Raw genomic sequence first — 24,211 nt, forward strand, 5'->3', positions numbered from 1 at the left:
GAAATGATCTGCAAAGCCAGCAGGAGTTAACATTGTTTGCAATGACACATTATAGCCAGGTGCTAAGACTCTAGACACAAAGTGTAAGGAGATGTGGTGACCACAAAAGAAATGTCATCATACCTGAAGCTCAAAACAGGCTGTTAACTGTTAATATTTTTAAACAGCTGTTTACAAAGTACAACCAGAGAGATAAATGATAAAACTTATATGAACTACCTTAAATTGTGAATTCCTTTTCTGGGATTTAACACTCGGTTTTATTTGCAAGGCAAAGCTTTTCAGCGTGTCTAACTAACAACACTTTGTTTTTTCTTAAAGTGATTCTTTTTTTTTCCTTTATAGGCATTAAATACAGTTTGGAATACTGAGAAAAATGTCAAATGTGAATATAAGTTAAAAGGTATAATTTAATTGGTAAGCTACAGAACAAGTTGTCTCTGAAAATATCAGAAATATTTGGAATTTGTAGCTTTATCAAACATCAGAATACAACAGCATGGCAGCATTGTTTATAAATAGAAAGAGGAATGATTGTCAACCCTTTAAACTTAAGAGTATGTATGTAACTACAAAGTAGAAGTAGAAAGTTATTTTTCTTACCTTTTGACAAAAAAAACAACTATTTTCTGTGTCATCAGCCAAATTAAACGTATACCAAAACCAAAACACACACTTGAAAAAGTAAGTCAGGTTTTAATTTAGTTTTTAATGAATAATGAAATGTTAAAAAAGGAAGCTTTTGGAAAATACTTCTTGTCCTCACAGAAAGTAGCAAATGAGCTTCCTGTAGGATCAGTCTAAGAAAGTTCAATACCAAATAAAAGACTTGTGTTTACAGCCACCCTCAAATCTGTGAGCCAAACTACTTGCTCTATAACAGCAAAGGGATGGTATTAAACTGGAAACAATGGAATATACAGAAAAGCGACAGAAATGAACTGCTTAACACATTTTGTCACATGATTCGTCTCCAGTGTCTGAGAACTCAGATTTTTTCCTGTACTCCTCACTGTTCACCCGGGTCAGTGCATATGATATGATACAGGACTTTAAACAGTATTTACATCAACCCTTATTTCCCTAGACAAAGTATTAACTGCTTTTTAGAAGCTTAGCCAGGAGGTTTCTCGTCAGTAACCTGCTTTCTCAATGAATATAATTTCATCTGTTATCCTGCGGAGGGATAGCTGTGGGAATATGTGAGGCTTTCGTAGGTGAAGAACGAGCCAGGTTGTCCACTTTGGGATTTAGGTTGTCGCTTCCATGCGCAGGATCTTCATGGATTCGGCAATTATTGAACTGGTGTCAATCTGACCATAAATTCCCACCAAGAAGGCTTTGTGCAAGAGGATGTCTGCATGCTCTGTAGAGGACAAACAAGAGGATGTCAGAGGCCACCCAATCCCTTATCTGCCATGGCAACCCTTGCAACAGTTGGCCACAGAGAGGTTTACAGAATTATAGAGCCTCTGACAGCACTGTGCAGCAACAACAGACCACGCTGGCACAGAGGAGAGGAAAACAACGACTCCCAATGGGAGAGAACAAACCTCTCGGGGTCTGGGTGTCATGGATTCCTCCCGTCAGGCAATGTGTTTGTGGTGCGTTAATTATAATAGATCACGCACAACCGAAAACATCTAACATGAGATGTACTGTAGTAATATTATTATATAACTGACACCCGAAGAAGGCTCCACAGCCGAAACGTTGCGTTTCTTTTCTTTTCTTTTGAGCATGGAATTAACCTTTACTTGGTCCTAATATTATAATACTTATTAATAATAACACATCCAACACACCTAAAATCAGAACAATGAACTATATAGTTGAAAAACAGAAAACAGCAAGAAAGCTTCCAAGCAAGACGTTACCCACATACTGTTAATGGTGTGACTATCCTGAGAGTAAATCACAATACCTACCAAGTTTGGAGTTTACTGAAGAGTAGGGGTTTGGGCTGTTTTACCAAGAAAGAAGTGAATTATTATGAGGGTGAGTGCCAGTGCAACACGCGAGGTCTGGAGCCTTTATAAGTGTGATTCAGGAATTAAGAAACAAAAACTGCTACCCCATTTAAATCAGTAATCAAGACACTGGCACTGCTGTTACCTGGTCAAATTCACGAGGTCTGGCAAATGATGAGAAGCTACAGAAGTCAAAGTGATAAAGGGAAACGTTTTAGATATAGGGCTCTGAAACGCCTTTCTAGAAAGTTTGTACATAGTGTACATTGTTTGTTGTGTTGTTTTAGTGTGTGTATTGTCATTTTTAGTAAATATCTGTTTAACCCATTGTGCAAGAATAATTCATCTTTTCACCAAAACTGCACCAGAGAACAGAGACAATCTCAGGTGCCTCCAATAATACCAACCACAAGGATATATCCTTCACAATATTTGTTGGGGGTTATGATCATTTATTTTAATTACTGATTGAAAAGCTTGGCCTATTTCTGATATTCTGCTGTGAAAAACGTAATGGTTGTATTAAGAGGAAACTGGAGATCGCTTGCTTTTTACGATACTTTGGGAAACGATTAAAACAAGTTGTTTTTGTTAAAGAAAAGGGTAGCTGCATCAGATATGACTCAAGTGGCCAGGTACCAAGACTGCCGCTTCAATTTAAATGAACTGCGGGAATATGCAAGTTGTCTAGTTACAGGTTAATGAGATCTACAAAACACTCCATTCTAAATGCTCCAGTGAAATTACTGGCTATAATGTATTTTGTATTTGAAAACATGCTGTTGTGTTCTGGTGGGGGTATACTAGTTATATCAATATGCATTATGGCACAGTCATTTAACATTGTACTATTTAGCTAATATAGGTCAGTAAATAATGAGGGCATGCAGATGGCTCATTCAAGCCACCTGCTGACTGGCTACACTATGTCTGGAGAGCTATGCAATTTGCAGATGGTCAGACTGGGGAGATGTTTCATGTTTCCTCTGCAATTATCCACCAATCATAAGCTGTTGCTAAGGCAGACACGGGGCATTAGAATAACTAGCACAGGGGAGGCAGAATATATATAAGGTAGAAACATCTCGGAAATATGACTAAAATGATAAATAGCAAGCAGATGAATGGCTAGTCCAGGAAGACCAGCTTAGTATATTAACAGTAGGGTCACTCACTCCACCTTGAGAGACGGTGAAACGAGACCAGGCGAGTGAATTCCACCATCCTACAGATGAAAAGCACCAGCAAATGGACCTACTCGTAGAGAACTGAAATATGCCAGGTGTTTCTAAGGCCTGAGGAGAAGAACATCTAGGGGCAAAAGGCTCAGTTGTATACATTTTAAGAAGATGATTTCCTTACAGCACACACCAAGCACAGCTTGTGCCTCCTCATTGCTCTGCCATCTCACTGCGCCACTGTTATCTGGGGATTGTGAATTGCTGTCAGTTTTTTTTGTAATGCAACACCCAGGGAAATCCACTGTTTCATACAATATAACAAAAGCAGTCTTGGTGTCTGAGATGGATTACAACCAATCCAACCAGGAAGCAGCAAACTATAATTATGAAGTAAGAGAAGTTGTTGAAAAATAAAGACTACTGGATTAAAAAGTTAGCTCCAATCTGAGTAGGAGATATTACAGCCTTATTGCTGACAACAGTGATCTTAACCATTCTTGTAAAGTCTGGATGGTCTTTATCAATAATAACAACTTGTCAATAGTCTGACTGCATTCTGGTTGCAAAGACTGTAAACTTAAAATGAATTTGTAAATTACAATACACTATTAAAATTGGACCACTTGGAAGCCTATTAATATGTACAAAAGCTACTCAAAAACTAAATCTACACAAAACAAAAAACAGCATGTTCATGTCTGGTTGTGGTCGAATGTATTAAGCCGTCATGCTACACTGATATGTGCTTTTTATCCAAAATTGTGTGCTTTTTTTATCCAGATCCAGGTGATGTGGGCCTTACCCTGACACAGCAGTACATATTCTGGTAGGTTCCTCAGAGCTGTCTGGACCACATCAAAGTTCCCACTCCCCAGGCAGTACATAAAGGTTGGTAAGAAATCAGCTGCCATACTGTATGAGAGAAAAAAACATTTCATGTTATGAAATGGTACATGTACAATATATTGCACAACCATAACCACACATACTTTGTAGAAACATATAACCTAGTATGATGAGTAAAACAATGTTGGCTTTAGAAACTACTAACTCACAAAACTATAATAACTGCTTTAGATCAATTCACTTGGTGTCCTAAGTGCCATGAAGAGCAACACATACTGAGCTGTATTAAAGCATCAGCAGACCCCCAGACACATAAAGCAGGTGGCTCATTTGACATGTTCAAGAAATGTACATGCATGGTATGGTAAATTACAACCTTAATAAGTACATACTGATCTCTTAGGTTAAACCAAGACACAAATATGTACCTTCACAAAAACAATAACAATTTTCATTTAAGTAAATAAGTAAATTCAGAACAATGTCTCACTGACCACCTGAAGAGTACACATTTTATAGAGCAAGGACACCTTACTGGGGCAATCTCAGTGAAGTACCTTGCTAAAAGGCACAGCAGCAGTGTCCAACACAGGATATGAATCCACAAATTCCCAGTTACAAGTCTCTAAACGCCAGTCCACATGGATGGACAAGAAAAGCAGTGCCATGAATGAACTTGGAGACATGCGGGGCAGGAACTGCATATACTCCATGTCATACCTGGGGTTGTTCTGAATACAGCGGAGAGTCAGGCTGAAGGCCATATTACGGCACAGCTCTTCAGAAGAGCTCATCAGCCTTTGCAAATCGCTCTGAAAGGCAAAACAAATAAGAGGTGAGTTCTAGCTATGCTTTTTGAATCATAACCACTTGTGAAGCAGAGACAATATCCAACTCCGCCATTCTAAAAAAATGAAATAGAAAAGTTATTTTTATTTGTCCCACAGACTGCACTATCACTCACGTCCTCAGTGTAGTGATGAATCAAAACAGCATTCAGCCAACCACACGGCTGTAATTATTTAAAAGTCTCCGTGTGTTCTCAGGTTATCCTTGATAAAAGGGAGGCGGATAATGTTCCCACAGCATTAGGCGGATGAGATATGGGGAGACCCCACTCCTGGACAGGATACCAGTGCATTGCAGGGACTGCCCCCAGCAATGCGGATCAGCTTCACACAACTGGGAGGACTGGTGCGGCTCAGCAGCGGGGTCTCGATCTCACAACCCACCAGTTATGAGAGCAAAGACTTACCAACTACAGTACACTGCCCCCTCCTGGACAACAGACTCTAACATCATTTGCACTTACAGTGAAGTAGGGAATAATTTCAGGGCTTCGCTTTGATTTCTCGTCCACTTCACTTAAGACCTCCAAGATATCTGCAGTTAAAACAAAGACTATTTAGGGGGATTCCATGAAAACAAAACAGCTCACGTATGCACAGAATGGCTTTTAACTATCCAGTTAATTAAAGGCTGTGACTTTTTCCAAGCACCACAGAACTTTTTTAGTCCACCTTAATGAAAATAAGTATACAATCCTTTTTTCACATTCTAAAGTACAATATGTTGATTTGTTACAGCCTGTGTTGCAAACATTTTCACACTGCTAAGTCACCTTCAATGGCCTCTCCTCTGGCGATGTTCTTGAGGTACTTTGCCATGTCAGACGCGGTCAGTGGAGCAGAGGCTGAGATACTGACGAGAGGAAGAGATCCCGCTGAAGACTCTTCTGCTGAGAGAAATTAAGAGCAACGATTTTAATGCTCATTAACACTTCTACAAAAACAATTTCAATCTCTTTCTACTGGAGTTTTCCCTCTCCTTCACGTATATTCATGAGATATCAAAAATATTCCTTATTTTGCAAAAGCTGCCTTACGTTGTCGGAGAGAAAGGACAGCGCAGCATGAGAAACACGAATATTTACAACCCTAGACGAGCTAAGAACATAAGAAATAGGATTTAACTGATCAAGAGATCTCATCCAACAGCCCCTTACAAGAAGCCAGAGGTTAATGGCTCACTGTTGATTCTCATGTAGTACGCAGCACAGACTGGGTCAATGCCTCTGAGGATTTAGATCACCTGAGTCAGATCTCCACATTGACTCTTCTGTTCAAGACTAAAAGACTCAGCCTATTACAACAGAATATTTCTTTGCACAAAGAAATATTTTTGGATGCTATTTTCTACACAGATACCAGAGCTGTCATATCAATAAGGTACCTTTCTTGTTTGTTTACATTTAGCAGCAGAGATTGGATTTGAAATTTTGAAGTTTTAAGAGCAGGTTTTGGTGTGTAATTCAACAGACCATTTGATTTAAAAGCAGAAAATTAGTTTTTATTTTTTTAATTATATAATCTATATTTTGAGCCAGTCATTGGACCTTTTTTTTTTTTGCAGGGTAGATAAATATCTTTGATTTTTGTTGTGTAGTAACACAACAACAGACAAAACGTACTAACAAAAATACAAAAATAAAACGCAGGCACATGAGGCACTTTCTTATGAAAAGTGTGGTGGGAGCGTGGAACAAGCTACTGAGGCATAATTTTGAAGCCAAGACCATAGCTTCTTTCAAGTTATTTTATTATTGACTCAGTCAGTCGTGTTTGATCACTAAACAATATTATATTTGGTGTTTAATTATTCTAAGCTTATTATTTTAAAATGTTTTTCTCATCTTTATTTACTTTCTTTCCCCCATAGAAGGGGGTGAAGTTTGCTTTCTCTCTCTACCCTTGCTCTACCCCTGCTGTGGTCAGCACACGCACCTGGTAACCATTCAATGGCAACAACCCTGCACTTCTGCTCTGCTGTCCCTCCTGCCTCTCCCCCACACAGCCAAGGAAGATAAGAGAGAATCTCTGTAACATCATGAATAGTAATTCTCCATGCAATGGCTCAGAAACAGTCGCTTACAACTTAAGTAAAGACTTGTGGAGTGGGTATATAGTTCATGTAAAAGAACGGTCAAGATATGTTAAAGCTGCTAACTCTAGCAGCACCTCATTTAGAATACTGTGTGCCTCTTTGGCTGTCAAGTTAAAAAAAAGATATTTCAGCACTGGAATCAGTTCAGAGAAGATCAAACAGCTACATTCCTGGGCTCAAAGGAGTGTCCCACACAGGCGAAAAGAATTTAACCTTCTTAATCACGAACAGAGAAGACTAAAACGGAACCTGATTCAAGTAATCAATCCTATGGTTTCAATCTCTAGTTTGTCTTTTATTGCCGACTCTGGAGGACACCAGCTGAAACCATGTAGAGGTGGAAGGAAGAGGTTTTGGAGCACGGAGCAAGCTGCCCAGCCATGTTGTCGAAGCTGACAGCACTGAGAAAATCAAGAGCTCACAACGGGCTGAACAGCCATCTCCCGTTTGTAGCCGTTCTGTTGCCCATTACCTTAGCGGTTGTCCTGCAGAGGCTGCATGCTGCTGGCACCTGAACCGCTGCCTAAGCTAGTAGTGGTTTATTTTTATATTCTACTGAATATGTACACTTGCCAAATATTTGTAAAAAGTGATTAGTTACGCAGGTAACAGCAGAACCAAGTGCCTAGGTGCTGAGGGGCCATGTACCCAGTGGAAGACGTAGGGCAACAGCACACACACCTTCTCTGTCTTCAGATACAGTCTCTGATACGCCACTCCTCACAGGCAGAGTCAGTCCAGCCAGCAGAGACTTGAGCTGCACCAAGTCAGGGTTTTCTGAAGAAAGGCCCCTTGGAAAGATTTTAAAAAATCTTTTATTATTGCAGTTTTTAGTCTCAGACTCAGTCAGCTTTGTAAAATGTTCATCTTAAGAATGATAACATTGTCAAGAAGCTAAAATAACTCATAATCATATTAAAAAATAAGTTAAACATAAACTTACTTTTTGGCCACTAAGTGAACAGGTTGTTTCTACAGACAACAAGCAGACAAATTAAACCCTTCACCATCTACTCCCACAGCTAAAATTACTGGAGTTAATATCCTGACTAACCAACTGAGCCTTTTGCCTCCAATACCTTGTCCAATTCTACAAACTCTACATTGAAGAAAATGTGTTTATAATTTTTTATAATTAAAGACAATATTTCTTGTGGGACTACTCACTGCAAGATATCAGAATGCTTCTGAAGGAAAGGAACGGCAGCACTGGCATCATGGGTAATGTATTTCTGAATAAACTGGACAAATTTACTGATGAAGGTTGAAAGCTGTCTCGATGACTTCCTGAAATTCTGCAGACAGGAAAACAAAGCTAGTGTTGCAAGAAGCAAAAGAGGTCAGGTTACATTTCAAGTCAAAGTGACTTATTGACTTCTTTTCACAAGGAAAGTGACAAAGGATCTGTGATGGCCAAACACTAATTAGAGCACAGTTAAACCCAAGTGACAAGATAAACATTTTTAATGAAGCGAGGCAGTACTTATCAGGTTCCCAGTTTTTCTAAGAAATAATGCTTGGTCTTATTCTCCCCCACTGTGGTGAAACATCATACCTATATAGTAAGTCTGTGCTCCAAAATCCACAGGGAATATGAGTGCAAACCTTTTAAATTACTGATAATACCAATCCCAGTGTGTGTAAAATATACTCTTTAGTGCTTGGGCTAGCTGTCCACATTCATTCATTTAACCTCGAAGATTGATACCGTTTAGAAAAAGCGCAATTTATCCAAATTCATCCAGCGCATTTTGAATCTTTTTAAAAAATGATTAGATATTAAACTGCAAATGCATTCTAACTAAAAGATGGAAAGCTTCTTTAGAGTTCTTCTATGCTCATTGAACAAAAAATTGTATTGCACACAGCTTATCTGAAGGCTGTGAATAGTTTCTTTTTACAGGTCTTACATTAAAGTACCAGTAGCCCGGGAAGATAACAATCCATATGGATAGAACTGGTCTGAAACAATCAGTTTAAGCTTTTCTGTACCTGAAGGACCTGGGTGAAGGTTAAGAGTGAGTCCTGGAGCGCCCTCTGGTGCTCACTGTGGAACACAAGGGGCTGCAGGAGTTCCAGAATGGACAGCACGTGAGTGAAGAACGTCAGGTGATTTTGTTGGCGGAATTCCTGAAACTTTAAATGGATGCGTCCATGCAGAAGAGCCGCAATCATAGGTAAATGTCTGGAAGAGAAAGCTTTCTGAATTAACTTTCGAAGGACTCCTTAACCGTGAAAGCCCAGACAGGACGAGCGTGTCTGATCATGCAAAACAGAAAAGACATTTCGTTAGATAAATATTAAATTACAGGATTTAGTCTGCATATTGAATCACATGACTACATTAAAGCAGAGACTTCTTAAGGCTGTAAGAAGCAGCTAAGTAGGAAGACAATATTCACCAATGAAATGAAAATATTGTCACAAGTGCTATTTGAAACATCTCTGTGCTGGAGTTTTTATTTGTGCTTATTCTCTATTACATACAGTACATGAAAACAAGGGAGGCAGACAGTGCGGTACAGAAAACACCAGTGTATTTTCTCATTCATTGTAAACCAACAGGCCCAGCTGAGTTACCGGAGGAGGAGGACCGGGTGAGCGACAGCTAGCTTCCTGCAGGCCATGTTGGCATCAGACATGCGGCTCTCCGCGGATTTGGATTCGCCCGTGTCTGCCAGCAGAGTGATGAGACGGTGAACTAGGACATCCAGCTAGACAACACAGGGGAAGAAAGGGGAAAGCACCATATTACGTACTTCACCGGGAGCAGCTCACATGCAAGAGTAGCAGGAAGACAAATGATACTCATCTTCTCTAAAGAGGATTTGTCCACTTTGTAGTCACTTGCAATTAAAGTAATTCTGCAGTTTTCTTAAAATGGAAACTGCAACTTAGTTATATTTTTGGATCAGATAGAGTCAGCACTGATGAGTGCATTTCAAACCACAACGAAAGTAAAACGTACACAGTAACGTGTACTTATTTGCTCGTACATCACAGTACATTAGTCATTAGAGTGACTTGTGAGCTGGAAGGGCATGTTCACTTCACCACGCGAGTTTGCAATGAATGTATTTGGTCCCTGAGATTTACCGAGGCCTGAGACATCGGGACTGCAGCTCCCCCTTAACGACCGCCGAAAGAAAAGTCGCGGGTCGTACCTTACAGGTGCTGCCCGCGGCTGCTCCCTCGCTGCTCAGAGTGACGCCAGGCAGAGTCACGTGCTGAATCACCTCCGGCACCTGCAGGTAGATCTGGAGCAGCAGGTTCTGACACCTTTTGCTCATCACGCTACGGAAGACCAAGAGAGAACAGGTCCTCAGGAGACAGTGATGGGGAAATATCTTTCTCCGTTCAGGGTGTTTCATCCCCCTCGCACAGCGATCACAAAGAACACCCGGCATCGCCACGCAGATGTCACTTAAAATCACAAACATCATCCTTTAAGCTGTGGTTTAAAGCCGAGGTCAGAATAACGAAAAGCTAGATTCTTCAAAGAGCAAGGTTTCAACAACACCTGGAATAATGTGGGTTTGTGTAGAATGCCTCCCTTAATCCTCTCGCTTGGTGTTTATTTCAATGCACTAGACTATCAAACAGATTATAAGATATGAGACTTTTGCTAGTTTCCAATTCACCAGTAATTGAAGGAATATTACATCGCCCTGAACGCAGCATCTACCTCACAGAACACGTGCATTTATCATTTGATTCAGGGAATCTGTTTTGAAAGGTACTAGATGCAGTTAAAATGACTTTTCACTTTCAATCACAGTGTAAGTTGAATGTTTTTATCTATGAAAAGAAAACAAAAATCAACCATCAACTCACAAACTAGCAATTACGAAGACCCTGAGTGTCAAAATTTAAACTTCCTGCTGCCATCATTAAGATGTAACTAAACAAGGAGCTAGATTATAGCAAACTATCAACCCTCCTGTCAACTGTATATTAGAAACCAGAACTTAGTAGATACTCTTGAGACATTTCCCACTGTCCAATGGGACTCCATTCAGTTACAGGGTTTATAATCTAAAGATGTTGAGTGGATTGAAAACTTGAATTTGTCTGGACCTCACCTTAATCTGTCATTGTTCCAACATATTAATTGTGATATAATAAAAAGGCAAACCTACAATTTCTGAGTACTGATATGCACCAGAAATGCAAAGGATTTGACAGTACAATACATTTCCTTAAAACAGCTATAATGTGCTCAAATCACACCAAAACTGAAACAGGTATTTAAAGGCAAATGGCGACTCTGCGACTGTACCTCTCTCCCCACTTCTTGATGCAGTTAATCAGGTATTCAGACACTTTCTTAACACTCTCGAGGTCTCCATGACAACAGCTGTGGAGCAAGGGCAGCCGTGATTGGATGAGAGAGCAGGAGGCCTCGTCCAGATTCCTTCTGCTCTGGGGGTGGGTGCGGCTGTTCATCTCCGACTCCGAGAGGATCAGGTCCACCAAGCTGATCAACTCTGGAGCCTTTAACCGCAACACAAAGTTTTCGGTACGTTTCTGGGGAAAAAAGAGTGGAAGTCACAATCACTATACAAGAATTAATCAGACACACCAATATTTTTTTTTTTTAAGAGGATGCATTTCGAAATAAAGCTTTTAGTTTTACCGGTCCTCTAATACCACACCCTTTACTTGACAATTCTTCACAGATTTAAAATAAAATAACTGAAGAAAAATACTTTTTAAGTGCCTCTACTTTCACACTGACCTAGAGCAAAAATATTTAACTTATAAAATTGTAACAATTTGGTAATTTAACAAACAACAATTCAATATTGATAATGTAACAAACTAATATGTATTTAACACTGTTCTACAATTTAATCCAACAATCTCAAAGTTGCTAGATAAGAAAGCAGGTTGATTTAAGTCTGTCATCATGATATAGATTTTGCTGTCCAAATGATAAACTAGGCTTATTAATTCTTCATTATTAAGACTGTTTTATATTCATAGAAATACCGGTCCTTTAGAAACGGCAGATTGGTATAACAAGACCTCAACATTTTGGCTGTCTTTGCCGTAACAGGTTCACTGTAACACCAATCCATGTATGCATTATCAGAAAGCCACTGATTCCTGGTAAGGAACACAGGACCCTGGAGCCCGTCCCAGACACATAGGGGAATAGGTCCAGAAATGAACGCAGGACACTCCTGTCATCCTGCCTGCCATGTAACTACACCCTGACCCAGCTGTGCTGTCGCTGCGCGTATCGAAAGAGGCGAGTGGGGCTCAGCGACTGAAGAAGCACTTGTCTGGCAGGCGCTGCTGTGCTGCGTGCTCACCTGTGGGGTCTTCTGGTCACGGCCCTGCCAGATGCGGGGAATGTGAATGCAGGCCCAGAGGAAGTCCAGAGAGGAGGAAGGCTCCAGTCTAAGGGAGACACATTTTAAAGCAGACTTACAGCACAATGCATTTGAATTCATTTCAGTTCAGTTCACGTTATTACTAATTCATAAACTCACTCTGAAAAAGCATCCAAAATCTTAGATCTGCATCATACAGCCATAAAAAAAAAACGCAATCAGTATTTTTTAAAATGTATTACAGTTTCTAAAACAAGAACCGTAAAGGCAACAATAGAAACACAAATACAAAAGAAAAGCACACAATTGAGAAAAATGTCCAAAAAGGGACAACTGCAAGGGCTACTCTTAACCACTCACCTCAGTTCCTTGTGTTTGCTGAGGAGGAAGCTTATGCAGTGGTGCAGGGTTGTCCAGTTTGACTGATGTGTCAGCAATGCCAGAAGATATGGTCTGTAGGAAGGTATCTGGGCTCCTGCATTTCCTTTACTCTGAAGAAAACAACAGTGCTATGTAGTACATACTATCCAGCTGGAATTTCTAAGATTAACAGCCTGGATTAAGGTCACCTGTACTATTTGTCATGAAGTGTACATTGATATTTTTGCACCGAAATACTGACATCAATTTCTGCGTTTGTTATGTGATGTTAGAAATATTTTTTATACTTTTATGATTTTATATATACAGTAAGATTACAAAATACCCGCACCTGGGTCACAAAATTAAGGCAATAATCAGTTTACTTCAGCCATTTTAGATTTAAGGACACTAAAACCAAAAATAAATCCTGAATATGATTATATGAATTCACTTGCTCTCAATTTCAAAACTTTTTACCCTCGTATTTATCTATATAGCTGGGCACTTTACCAAAGCAATGTAAAGGCAATACCTTGCTCAAGGGTACAACAGCCAAACCCAAGATTTTAATCTATAACCTCTTAATCCAGAGTCCACTGCCTCTAAAATGACAGGTTCTTTATACTCCTACTTCCTTACACCCTTCACAGCGTCACAGAAATTACCTTGTTCCATGAAAACAGCAGTCTTTGCTGAAGGTCTGGGAGCACAGAGATCACTTCAGGGTCAAGCAGTTCAAGCCAGTCTATCAGGAGCCCAGAAGAGTTGACCGTCTTTGTCACATCCGAGCTGAGAAATGAGCAAGGTACGAATCACTTATGTGGTAATACAATCGGGATATTAAAAGCATTCATTTCCAGACTTGTATGTTTTAATGTATGTTTATTTCTTCACTTCCTGTTCTGTTTAGGCTTTTATTGTTAGAAAAAATATTCTGATTTTATAGACAAGCCTGTGAAACAAATTTTACTCAATGCGGCGACTGTGGACTTTCGTACTAGACCACAGTGATGATGGAGCATCAGCATTGAAACAAATAACTTCAGGAACAAGTTTTGAAAAAAGTAAACTGTCGGTATGTTCACAGATATATCCAGCTGGTCCTTAGTGGCCAGAGAAAATGAGAACCACACTGGACAAGGACCATTTTATTACTCTGTACCACAACTGCAGAATGAATACACAACAGCACACTTATTTTTCAGGATCTCCTTACGTGCTTGAATCAGATTCTGCTTTGACTGACGCCTCTTCACATTCCTGAAGGAGCAGAGAATTCACCATGGCAACGGGTCCCGTGCCCGGATTGGCAGCGCCCGTCTCCATGCCAACTGTCATGAGCAACGCCAGCAGTTCCTCCAGGTAAGGTGACTTGACCTCTATCAGTCCCTTAATCACTGAAAACAAAGCGATTCAACAATGTTTATTTGTATTTCCTGAATCCCACTGATATTTTCTTTCCAATGAACTGTTCATGTAGGACAAGCTGCGGTATCCAGTGCAGAGTCACGGGGAAGCCCGAGCCTACCCTGTAGCAAGGCAGGATACACCCTGGACAGGAAGACCTACATTTTCTAAGGTATAGTATTAGTATATACAAGCAAATTAAGAAGAACTGGCCATTATATAGTTGCAACTAGCATGAGAAAGGTTTTTCAGATCAGCTTACAGTTTCAAATAAATGACTATTTTCTTATGCTAAGCAGACACCCTGCGTGTCTTACTATATATATATTTACATTAGGCAGGTACAAGAAACAATGATGTAAGTACAAGATAAATAACATAAAATAAAAATTGGGCTAGCAAAATCTGGAAACTGCAACGCTGAGCTAGGAAACTAGCACTAAAATGGTAGAGGGCACAGCCAGCTTTCCCAGCAAAAAAGCAAGCCACATATGCACAAGGGAAAGTGTTGTGTAAGCCAAAATCGACAAACTCAAAATAACTGAGGAAGCTGTGTTGTTGACTAGGATGCATTTTTGCTTTACCACAGTCTGCTCTGAACATGAAAAGCAGCTTCTAATCATCTGTGATCCAACATAACTAGAAGATACACAGCAGGGGGTATGCTATTCATTTTATATCTCCAAGAAACATTCTTTTTTTTTTCTCAGGGAGGCAGACAAGCATTGCCAAACTTGTAAAAAAAAAGAAACAGATGGCAAAAACACAGATTTGGAGACAGCAACTGAATCAACAAGCTAAAACTTATGGCTCAAAACAAAATCTGGAATAGTTGCCTAAGGACATTTATTATTTCTTGTGTAATAACTATGTACAATTTTTCATCCTGACTGAAAAATGATTATCACGAAAAAGAGATTTCAGCTTTTTAATTTAAACCTCATTAAAAGCAGAGCTGCCACCATAAAAAAACAATATACTGAGTTATTATACTTCAAGGAAACAGCGATGGTTGTAACTATGTGGCAGAATTCCAAGACCCCCTCTTGGAAAATGACTGTTTTTCTCTCACAGTCTCATAATTCAAGACATAACAAACAGGTCCGCTTCTGGTGCAGCGTATAAAACAGAGCAGAGAGAAGGCAATAAAAGTACCATTACAAACCTCTCCACACGAACATGCAGAGGGACACAGAGACGAATCATGCTCTCTAAGCTCACCTTTGCCCATCAGCTCTGGTTCCGCGTTGCACTTTTCACCAGCCTTCAGTGTTGCAATAACGGCACGGACAGCAACCTCCGAGTCTCGATGGTACGCGAGGGCCTCAGCCAGATGAACAAAACCCGTCCGGACTGAGGGAGATGCGAAATAAAAATGAAAATCTAACCGTTATTTTACAAACTCCACACACCCATCCATCTTCTAACTGCTTCACCCCACACAGGGTCACGGGAGACCAGTCCATCGCAGGGCACACACAGACACAAACACCGAGGGGCTCATTTCCCCAGAAACTAATCAACCTACCAGCATGTCTCTGGACTGTGGAAGGAGAGCGGAGCACCCAGAGGAACACAGGGAGAACATACTAACTCCACGGCACCTCAGAAACTGTGCTGCCCACTCCAAAACTGATTTACTAAAATGATTTACCAACACACACATTTTTGATGAGACATTAAACTACAGGTCACATTTTAAACTATTGTTTTCCAAATGCACTGTAAAATCCCAGATCTTTTTCGTGTTGTTTTTTAATCTTTGCCAACAGCTAGACGAATCCGGTATCCTGGACAAGAAACAAAAAGAGAAGGAAAACCAACCAAATGCAAGAGAGGATTGAATCGCTTGCATGATGATGTTTGTTACTATTTATTATGACCCATTTTGTAACATACCGTCTACATTGTGTGGTGTTATCTTTCGTACTGTGTTGTCTGCTGTACTGCTCGTGTCCTGAGAGATGGGCGTGAAGAAGTGCCCCAACGGACACGTACGCATGGCAATAAACCCCTCCACCAGTCTAGACAACATACCGTCGCTCAGGCGGTGTTTGATGGAGAACTGTGCGGCGAATGACTTGAGCAGTGCGTGGAGGGGGCCAGGCTCCACAGCGGGATTCTCCAGCCACGTCAACATCTGCATGACCGCCTTGAAGAACAGGGAGGAGAAAGCCACATCCTGGGGCACGCAGCGCTGAGAAACCCAACGAGAGACAGGGCTCAGACTCAGAAGTGGCAACCAGCCGCTCTGTATTTGTGGTTATTGAAGGAAGAAGGCATAAGCCAGGAACCAAGTCAAAATAACACGTGAATCACAGTCCATTACATCTGAGTCACCGTTTCAGCTAAATTGATCATTCTTGAAGTAATAAGTAAGCAGTTATGAGAGATGTCACCCTTTATTTGTAATAAGATTACACAAGAGTTTACTTAATGTAACGCAGAGTTTATTAAACCAATTCTGTCACGTCTGTTATGTCTGAAACTACAGACTAATTAGAATGAATATTTACAGTAAACGGGAAAAAAATTGATTTTTCTTAAGATTTCCTCGGGCACAGAAACAGATGACGACATTTAACACTGTTTGGGATGAACCGTCTGGATACTGAACTCCTAGAGGGGAACTGCGTGTCCCGACGCCACACCCGCCCCTCATCTTACCTGATACAGGTGGAGCTGGCGCAGCAGCGGGCAGGACACGGCGTGGCCGCGGTGCATGGCCAAGACCAGAGCCCCGCTGTGCGCCGAGGTCAGCAGCGCGGCCACGGCCTGCAGGAGGCGCAGCGCGACGCCAGTCACCTGGGGGTGGCCCTGCCGGACCCTGGCCAGCTCCTGTGCCAGCGCCTGCTGCAAGGCCAGGGACACCTGCTGCGGGTTCGAGCTCTGCCAGCGCATGTCCACGTTCAAGGGGAAGAGCTGCGGACAGAGCGGGCCGGCAGGTCCGTCACAAAATCGCGCACTCACGGCGAAACGCAACACACCCAGCGGCTCAAGCGAACCAGTCTTCACCTTTTGGCAACCAAGGCATTTGTGACAATTAACTTCAGCATTTTAAGCGGCACAACACAAGAATGAATAAATCTTTCTTCAACACAGAAAGCCAGTAGCAACAAAACTGAAAAAAAAACGAATTTTCCCATTACTTGCTTACATACAATTCAACTACAACACATTTTTTAAACCTTTACGCTTTTGTCTGTACACATACAAGGTGCTTGATCTTCATTCCCCCCCAAAAAAATCATAATACATTTTTCATGTAGAAGTGCCAATGCAGGGGTAAACATTCTCTTCATAACTTTTTTTGTCTCCTGGGGATAAGGCAACCTCTCGGGGTCTTTGCAGATGCTTGCATCACGTCACCTGCAAGCGCTGCAAGCGAACCTGAATCAGGTGTATCGGCAGACCTGAAGCGAAAGACACGGTACCTGAAGGAACATCCCAGCCAGGTCGTCATCGGGCCCGATAACCGGTATCTGGCTGGCCGGCCGGATCCTCACAGCCCCATGGGGAGTCTCCCCGGTCACTTTGGCTTGGTTCGCATCGGCGCTGTCTGAAATGACAGGTCCACGACTGGCTACGTCACACTGCTTCAGCACGCTGACATCAGATTCAAGGACCACGTTGTAAGGGGTCCTTCACCGTGTCGAACGAATACTTCTAAGCGACGGTTTGGTCAAAGCCAGCGGCATGGCGGCGTCGGGACTGCTGCTAACTGAGCTCGTATGCTCCCTCCCAGTGTTCGTGCGGGGCTCTCACTCCTGTGGTGAGCACGTGCGTGTCCGAGTGCCCTGCGGTGCCGCGGCACTGGAAGGAAGCGGGTGGGATGGTACAGTGGGACTCACCTCTTCGAGGGGGCAGGGAGGCACTCAGCAGGGTGTGGAAAGTGTGGCCCCCAGTGGCGCCTCTCTCATGCTGCACTTCCACGAGGTGGGCCATGTAGTCTGAGCCAAGAGGAAACAACGGCAAATTCAAATTCACTGCGCAAACCTGCGTTTTTTCTCCGTCAGACAGCAGTTACATTACTACCCACTCGCTCATTTGATATCATATAAGAGAAGGCTGGGAGACATCCTCAGGACAGTGAGCCTGTTCATCAAACATGCTTGATGGGCCACACGGCCTCCTCTCATCTATATCAACCTTTTGTTCTTTTAACGGGTTCCTTAACTAAATGCATCTTGCAATTTTTAAGTGTACTGAAAATCTACACGAATACCACACTATTAAGACCCACAAATGTAACCTTGGGATGTCAGAGGTGAAGACCGCGACGGGTGCTCATGCATTTCAATTTTTAGAAAATACTCAAAGAGTTCATTAAAAATCAAACACAGGAGGCTGGGCTGACAAAGTCAGAGACAAACTTCACCAAATCAGAATCAGCTAGGATTGGGTTAGAGGGCGAAGCTGAGAAAGACTCTTACTCTTATCCATGATGTTCTGCTCCAGAGTCTGTGGGTCATGGGACACCGCCTGGTCCAGATACTGCAGCAGTTTACTCATACTAGACACTGGGATCCCGAAAGACTGGACAAAAAGCAGCAGCTGCTGAGGCTCAAGGTCCTGCAACGCTGGAGGAGAAAATGACCGATAATGTTGACTTCCTTTAAACTGGGGAGACCAGTCGGACCTACAAGCACAGCTTCACTGATACATGTGCTTTGCAGCTCTCGGTGATGCACGCTCCATTTTAACATTCAGCTGGCATGCGAGGCGCGTGACCAGGACAAGTACAACTGTGAACCAATGTTCATTCACGTGATCATGGAGAGGAAAGGGTTTGAAGATTTACACACAACCTCCTGCAGCTGATTTGCAGGTTCAGTTTTTCCAGCCTCTGCAAATCAGCCTCTCGAACGGTCACACAGTCCACAAATGAAAGACAACACACCCCTGTAAATCTACAGTAGGTTTTAACTATGCACCTCCGGCCTACACAACAGTTTGCAATGCATTTGGTGTGCGATCATTACAAAATCTTCAGTGGTACTCAAACCTGCCGCTGACCTGCATCCACCAGCCGGGAGACTTCGGAGCGAATCATCCGCAGTTTCAGCCAATCCGGCAGTAGCAGAGCCTCTTCGGAAGTGTCCACTAGGAAAGCAGTGGGGAGGGGCTTCTTCTCAGGGAACCAGACGTCCAGCAGTGTGTAGAAATCACTGTCTCCTGCCCATCAGAGCACAAGCATGTTCACACCCCGCTTCACGCCGCACGGGACACTCGAGAAATGAAACTGTAACGGCTATTCGTTACGGGTGTGATAAAGGATAAGACATCTCCTTACAAGACAGAGTTGTTTTAACATCTGAAGCCCCGACTACACCGAATTTCCCTTCTGTGTCCCAGTACTGTGAGTATGAGCATCCGATATAGGATGCTCACAAGACAACTATGCTACACTGGCTAAAAGAGAAAAAAAAATCTGATCACCTTTAGGAGGCCCCAGAGTAAGTAAGATGACCATGGCGTGGACAACCAGAATATGCATGGTGGCCGTCTCTCCAGTTGTCCACCGAAGGAAAACTTGGTCCTGGGACTCAGACTAAATAATAAAAACACAATGGACAATAACCTTTTATTAACGTTTGCGTTGCTTTACCACTAAAAGAATAATCAAATATGATACTTATGAAAGTTTGAACAAAAGTTTAAAACGTGTGTTTGTCTGCTTAACAACATGGAAACAATCAATAACAATGAAGATTTAACAGATCATAATTCAGTAAATGCTGATCAACTCATTTTTCAGGAATTTATTCTCAATATCCTGCCAGAGACAGTCAGTGCAATTCCAACTTACCCAGCTGTACAGATCCTCCCCCTCCTTGGTCTTCCTCATCCTCCTGATGTATTTTGAGAAGATGGATATGAGGGCTGATAACACAGCATCGGACTCAGGCCTGTATAAATGCCTAGAGAAGAGGTTGTTCATGATTGTGGAACGTTCTACTATCAGCCGTGCAACATCCTAGAGAGAAGGGAAAATGCACAAAAAAGAGCCTTTATTCACACAACTGTAGGAACAATATAAAAGAAAAGCACCTCAAAACAATACAGATATCCGAGGTTGAAACATACTGCACATCAGTTGAGTTTGTAATTCTCTACCTTGTTGCTTTATTTCCATCCATTGAAATAACACATTTTTAAACTCATGACAAATCACTGAACATTAACCATTTTTGACACCGAAATTTAGAACCTGACAATCTGAATCTGAACTGAAATAACAATAAAGGCAGATAAAATAATCAAAGTGAATATGTAATCCCTTAATTTAACTATGAAAAAAGAGGAAATAATCACAACATCACTCCCTCACATGTATTTAATTTTGTTCGTACCAGAGCGAGGTCATTGTGCAGTGCCTGCTCCTCTATAGGGGCATGCTCGGAAAGGTAGATCAGGTAGGCACTGATGGTCTGGGGATCTGTCTCCATGTGAACAGCCTTAAGAGGAAAAAGTATATTAACACACACAAATCAGACACGAAACTAAAATAACTTCTTGTGCGCGGAACCAGATCACATGGATGAGCGTCGGAGCCCGTCGGAGAGGGGCGAGTGCGGAGGTCCCGGCCCACCTGCTGCAGCGCGGCCGACGTCATGCTCCGCACGCTCTCGAACAGAGGCAGCCTGGGCAGGTCCTGCAGGAGCCACTGGTAGGCGGGCAGCAGCTCGGCGTCGCGGGAGTCTTCGTCCATGGGCTGCTCCCGCTCCTCGCCGTCGCGCAGGCCCCCCTCCGTCAGCACCAGAGACAGGCCCTGCCGGACAGCCGCGCCGTGAGCCGCCGTCGCGCCGGACAAGAGCTCCGGCGGCTTAGAGCAAACTATGGCTTAACGGATCAGGCAGACAGAAGATCCACAAAGCCGTTCCTGCACTGTGTGCAGGAGAAACACTGAACTCTGGTACAAACCACACCAAGTATTTTCTCCAGTTACTGGAAATACACATCTAAATCCCTTTTTAGGTAGTAAAGTAGAAAGATGAGCTTTGTGTTGTAAATTAGTACTGCAAGCCCGTGTTCTGAAAAGGTAATTGACTAGACCCTTGGTCCATTACTGGTTCAGAATTTGGATTATTCCCGAACGGAAATGAAACACGTACCTTCATCGCCAGAACCCGTGACGCGACTTGAGAGGAACTGAGGCGCCGCAGGAAGTAGTCCAGGACCTCGCAGGTCGTCTGCTCGTCGGCTTTGGGACCCAAAAGCAGGTCTTGCAGGCGCCCGAGGAGCTGCCTCTGTTTTTGCAGCCTCTGAATTGGGAAACATAAATCTCTGTGTGTACAAATACACCTTTCAACGTTCCACAGGTTTCCACAGGTCAGGAACTAACAAGGCCATTTCAAATTTATATTTCTGTTTAATGCAGTAGTACAAGATGACTGCAGTACAGATTCACTTGTGTTTAAAGAAGTTCAAGCAGGTAGCTGTGTCAGCATGCGTAGGCTGCAAAGGAACACAAAAGAGAAAGAGACAGAAAAGAAAAGAGACACAACGTTCTTTAGGTTTCAGAAGTCACCACACAGAAGGCGGCTCCTCAGCCGAAAATGTTGTGTCTCTTTTCTTTTCCTTTCAGCTTTGAACAAACCTTTCCTTGTTCCCTTGCTGAGAGATGCCTAAAACTTTAATAAATCGATTTCGAATTGCAGCAAACAAAATCTCAATCTCTACCTGTCGTTTCTTAGCCTTCTGTTCCTTGCTTTCTCCTTCTTCATCATCCTCGGCTGAGGAGGAGTCATCAGCAGCATCATGCAGCAGGAATTCACACAGGCACTGCACAGGCAACACGTCCAAGGATCCCTCGCTGGACTGGACGAGATCTGCCAGCCAGGGCATCGACTGAGAAGAGGCCTAAAGGACACGACAGCGAGATATTTAAAACCCCGAACGAAAACTCAAGGGGTGCAATACTCTTGAACTCGTCTATGCAACATAACACCATTATTTCAAGAACAGTGCTTATATGATATGTCAGCACATAGAATGTGCCCTCTAGATTTATTCATGGACTTTGCTCGGTGTAATTAAGAATGCAGTACAGCATGTTTTTAACTAAGACACATTATCCACTATGAGATGGCGTATGAATAAACCTTGAGGGCATTGTGTATAGATATGTATTCTTGCATGATGGGTTACTGATTAGTATGAAGTTGATTTGATTTTTTTTTACTATGCCTAACTTCTATCTTGCTTATGGAGCCACAAATAAGCATACCCAAAGACATCACAAGGCAAAAAGGTGTCAGTCGCATTCTGAGAAAAGGCCTTTATGATGTTGCCCTAGACCTGCACAATGACCTGAGTTATTTCTTAGTTGTTTCTTTCACCAAAGTAGTATCAGTTAGTAAGATCAGGGTTCCAAACTCTTACCATCTGACCACAATCCCATTTTCTAGATCTCTAAAGAACTTAAAAAGATAATAGCTCAGGGCTGCATTGATGATGGTCCAATTACTGCTCCTCCACAGATCTTAAAACTCTTAAACCGTTCATGACTTGATCAGGTGTAGAAAGAACACCTGATCAGGCGGGGCAGGACTGAGGTTCCCTTCATCAGACAGCTGCTGATGTTCAGGACATCTCCTAGTCCTGAGGAGTGTGGAAGCAGGCGGCTTACCTGTCTCTGGATGATATTGAGAAGGAAGTCGGGGCTGCGGCTGCGACAGAGCAGGTGTCCCAGCCGCAGAGACTGGTTGAGACTTTTCACCTGTTCCTGGATATGAGGCGGAGGCCTGCGAGGTGGACCCCTGGGTTCAAGAGGAAAATACACTTGTTGCATTATGCTTATTTACTTTCACTACACACAGTCCCCCTGCAGGGCTCTGCGGCACCTAAAACCCAAATTCTAAACTTCGGATTAAAATGAATCATTTTTCACATAATAATTATTTTCTAGTAGATTTTCTATGTATACATTTTTCTCTATAATTTGCATGCATTTTCCACATTGTCTGTTCAATCTCTGGCACAGGAGCAAAGGTAATTCCTGATTCCTACTGAAGTATTGCAATTACCATAATTATAATTCTTTAATCAAACAACTCCAGGAGAACAGATTTGAAATACACTTCATGTTAGAGGACAGACTCCACATAATACAATAGCACTTAAGAGTAACAGCATCAAAAAAGTGCTTTTAACCAGAAACACACGTCAAACGTTGTTTCACTGCCTGTATAATAACATACATCACAAGAGAGCTACAAACAGTATTTACTGAGGGTCAAGACTGGTCAGCTGTGACAGCAGGAGACTGTTGTTCTCTGTGATTGTCTGCTTTGTTGATGCTGCAGCAAGATGACTCTCAAAAGCCAAGATCTCCTGCTTCTCCCGCTGCGAAATCTGCAGCTCACGGCTGATCATCTCATTTTTAGTTTCTTCATCAGCCACGGTGCAGGGGGGGAACGAGTAATTACTGCAAAACAGCAATAAAAAAGGTGAGAGGAGCAGGGGAAAAGTCAAACAGGTCATACTAGAATCACCCAGACTGGTGAACAGTACTGAACTCAACAGTATAGTTTCTGTTCTGTGGGTAATAAGGATTTTTATCTTTGAAGATTCTAAAAGCAAACACTATGAAAATCACCATAATTTTCTGCAAGACTACCAGGAACTATTTCAATTTCAATAATGAAGAGGATCAGTATGTAACTGCAAAGTAATCAATTACAAGTTTTTGAAAAAACTACTCCATGTCACAAGAAAACCCAAGGATGGATGGATGTTTGCCCGTCTATACATTCTGCATTGCTGTTACCGTAACATTGCGTTTTTTTGCCCAACCTCCAACATGGAGGACCTGGCGCCCAACGTCAGACTCGAACCCACTACTCTGAGATAATGAGTCTCGTGCTCTACCAACAGAGCTAGCCGGGGCGCCAAGAAAACATAAGGAGGTAAATTAATATAAAATGAGATATTATCACAGTGTATCACAGCCTAGTTAAAGACTTGGACTGGTTTGTTTTGGGACACAATGTAACTGGACCTTACTTGGTCATGACCATCTCCATGAGCATCTTCAGAGTGGGGTAGCCATCCCAGGCTGCCAAACCTGCACGGCATTAGAAGAAACAACGATCACTGCTGTCAGTCAGGAGCGAAATGTACAAAATAAAAAGAGCACTAACACCGAGTGTCAAACTCT

At 42.2% G+C, this 24,211-nt stretch overlaps 1 protein-coding gene across 4 annotated transcripts in view; it reads right to left on the minus strand.

Annotated features, from left to right (window-relative positions):
• Positions 1-676: 676 nt before the first annotated feature.
• ints1 (integrator complex subunit 1) overlaps positions 677-24,211 on the minus strand; it is a 32,277-nt gene continuing 8,742 nt past the window's right edge. For 3 of the 4 annotated variants that reach the window (XM_069180726.1, XM_069180728.1, XM_069180729.1), the window contains exons 18-48: positions 24,058-24,118; positions 23,282-23,479; positions 22,682-22,811; positions 21,733-21,912; positions 21,165-21,314; positions 20,642-20,821; positions 20,403-20,507; positions 19,859-20,026; positions 19,489-19,600; positions 19,066-19,224; positions 18,483-18,629; positions 17,901-17,999; positions 17,484-17,608; positions 16,717-16,971; positions 16,087-16,246; positions 15,271-15,402; positions 13,859-14,039; positions 13,308-13,431; positions 12,640-12,770; positions 12,259-12,346; positions 11,220-11,467; positions 10,105-10,234; positions 9,521-9,654; positions 8,933-9,125; positions 8,108-8,235; positions 7,622-7,731; positions 5,619-5,735; positions 5,310-5,380; positions 4,718-4,809; positions 3,954-4,063; positions 677-1,366 (exon numbers count right to left, since the gene is read on the minus strand). In XM_069180726.1, the coding sequence (XP_069036827.1) occupies positions 1,251-1,366; positions 3,954-4,063; positions 4,718-4,809; positions 5,310-5,380; positions 5,619-5,735; positions 7,622-7,731; positions 8,108-8,235; positions 8,933-9,125; positions 9,521-9,654; positions 10,105-10,234; positions 11,220-11,467; positions 12,259-12,346; positions 12,640-12,770; positions 13,308-13,431; positions 13,859-14,039; positions 15,271-15,402; positions 16,087-16,246; positions 16,717-16,971; positions 17,484-17,608; positions 17,901-17,999; positions 18,483-18,629; positions 19,066-19,224; positions 19,489-19,600; positions 19,859-20,026; positions 20,403-20,507; positions 20,642-20,821; positions 21,165-21,314; positions 21,733-21,912; positions 22,682-22,811; positions 23,282-23,479; positions 24,058-24,118 (4,334 nt within the window). In that variant the 3' untranslated portion in view covers positions 677-1,250. The remainder of the gene's footprint in view (positions 1,367-3,953; positions 4,064-4,717; positions 4,810-5,309; positions 5,381-5,618; positions 5,736-7,621; positions 7,732-8,107; positions 8,236-8,932; positions 9,126-9,520; positions 9,655-10,104; positions 10,235-11,219; positions 11,468-12,258; positions 12,347-12,639; positions 12,771-13,307; positions 13,432-13,858; positions 14,040-15,270; positions 15,403-16,086; positions 16,247-16,716; positions 16,972-17,483; positions 17,609-17,900; positions 18,000-18,482; positions 18,630-19,065; positions 19,225-19,488; positions 19,601-19,858; positions 20,027-20,402; positions 20,508-20,641; positions 20,822-21,164; positions 21,315-21,732; positions 21,913-22,681; positions 22,812-23,281; positions 23,480-24,057; positions 24,119-24,211) is intronic. The other variant, XM_069180730.1, reaches the window with a different exon arrangement.

The sequence above is a fragment of the Lepisosteus oculatus genome, chromosome 19, assembly GCF_040954835.1.
Source record: "Lepisosteus oculatus isolate fLepOcu1 chromosome 19, fLepOcu1.hap2, whole genome shotgun sequence".
Classification (NCBI taxonomy): domain Eukaryota; kingdom Metazoa; phylum Chordata; class Actinopteri; order Semionotiformes; family Lepisosteidae; genus Lepisosteus; species Lepisosteus oculatus.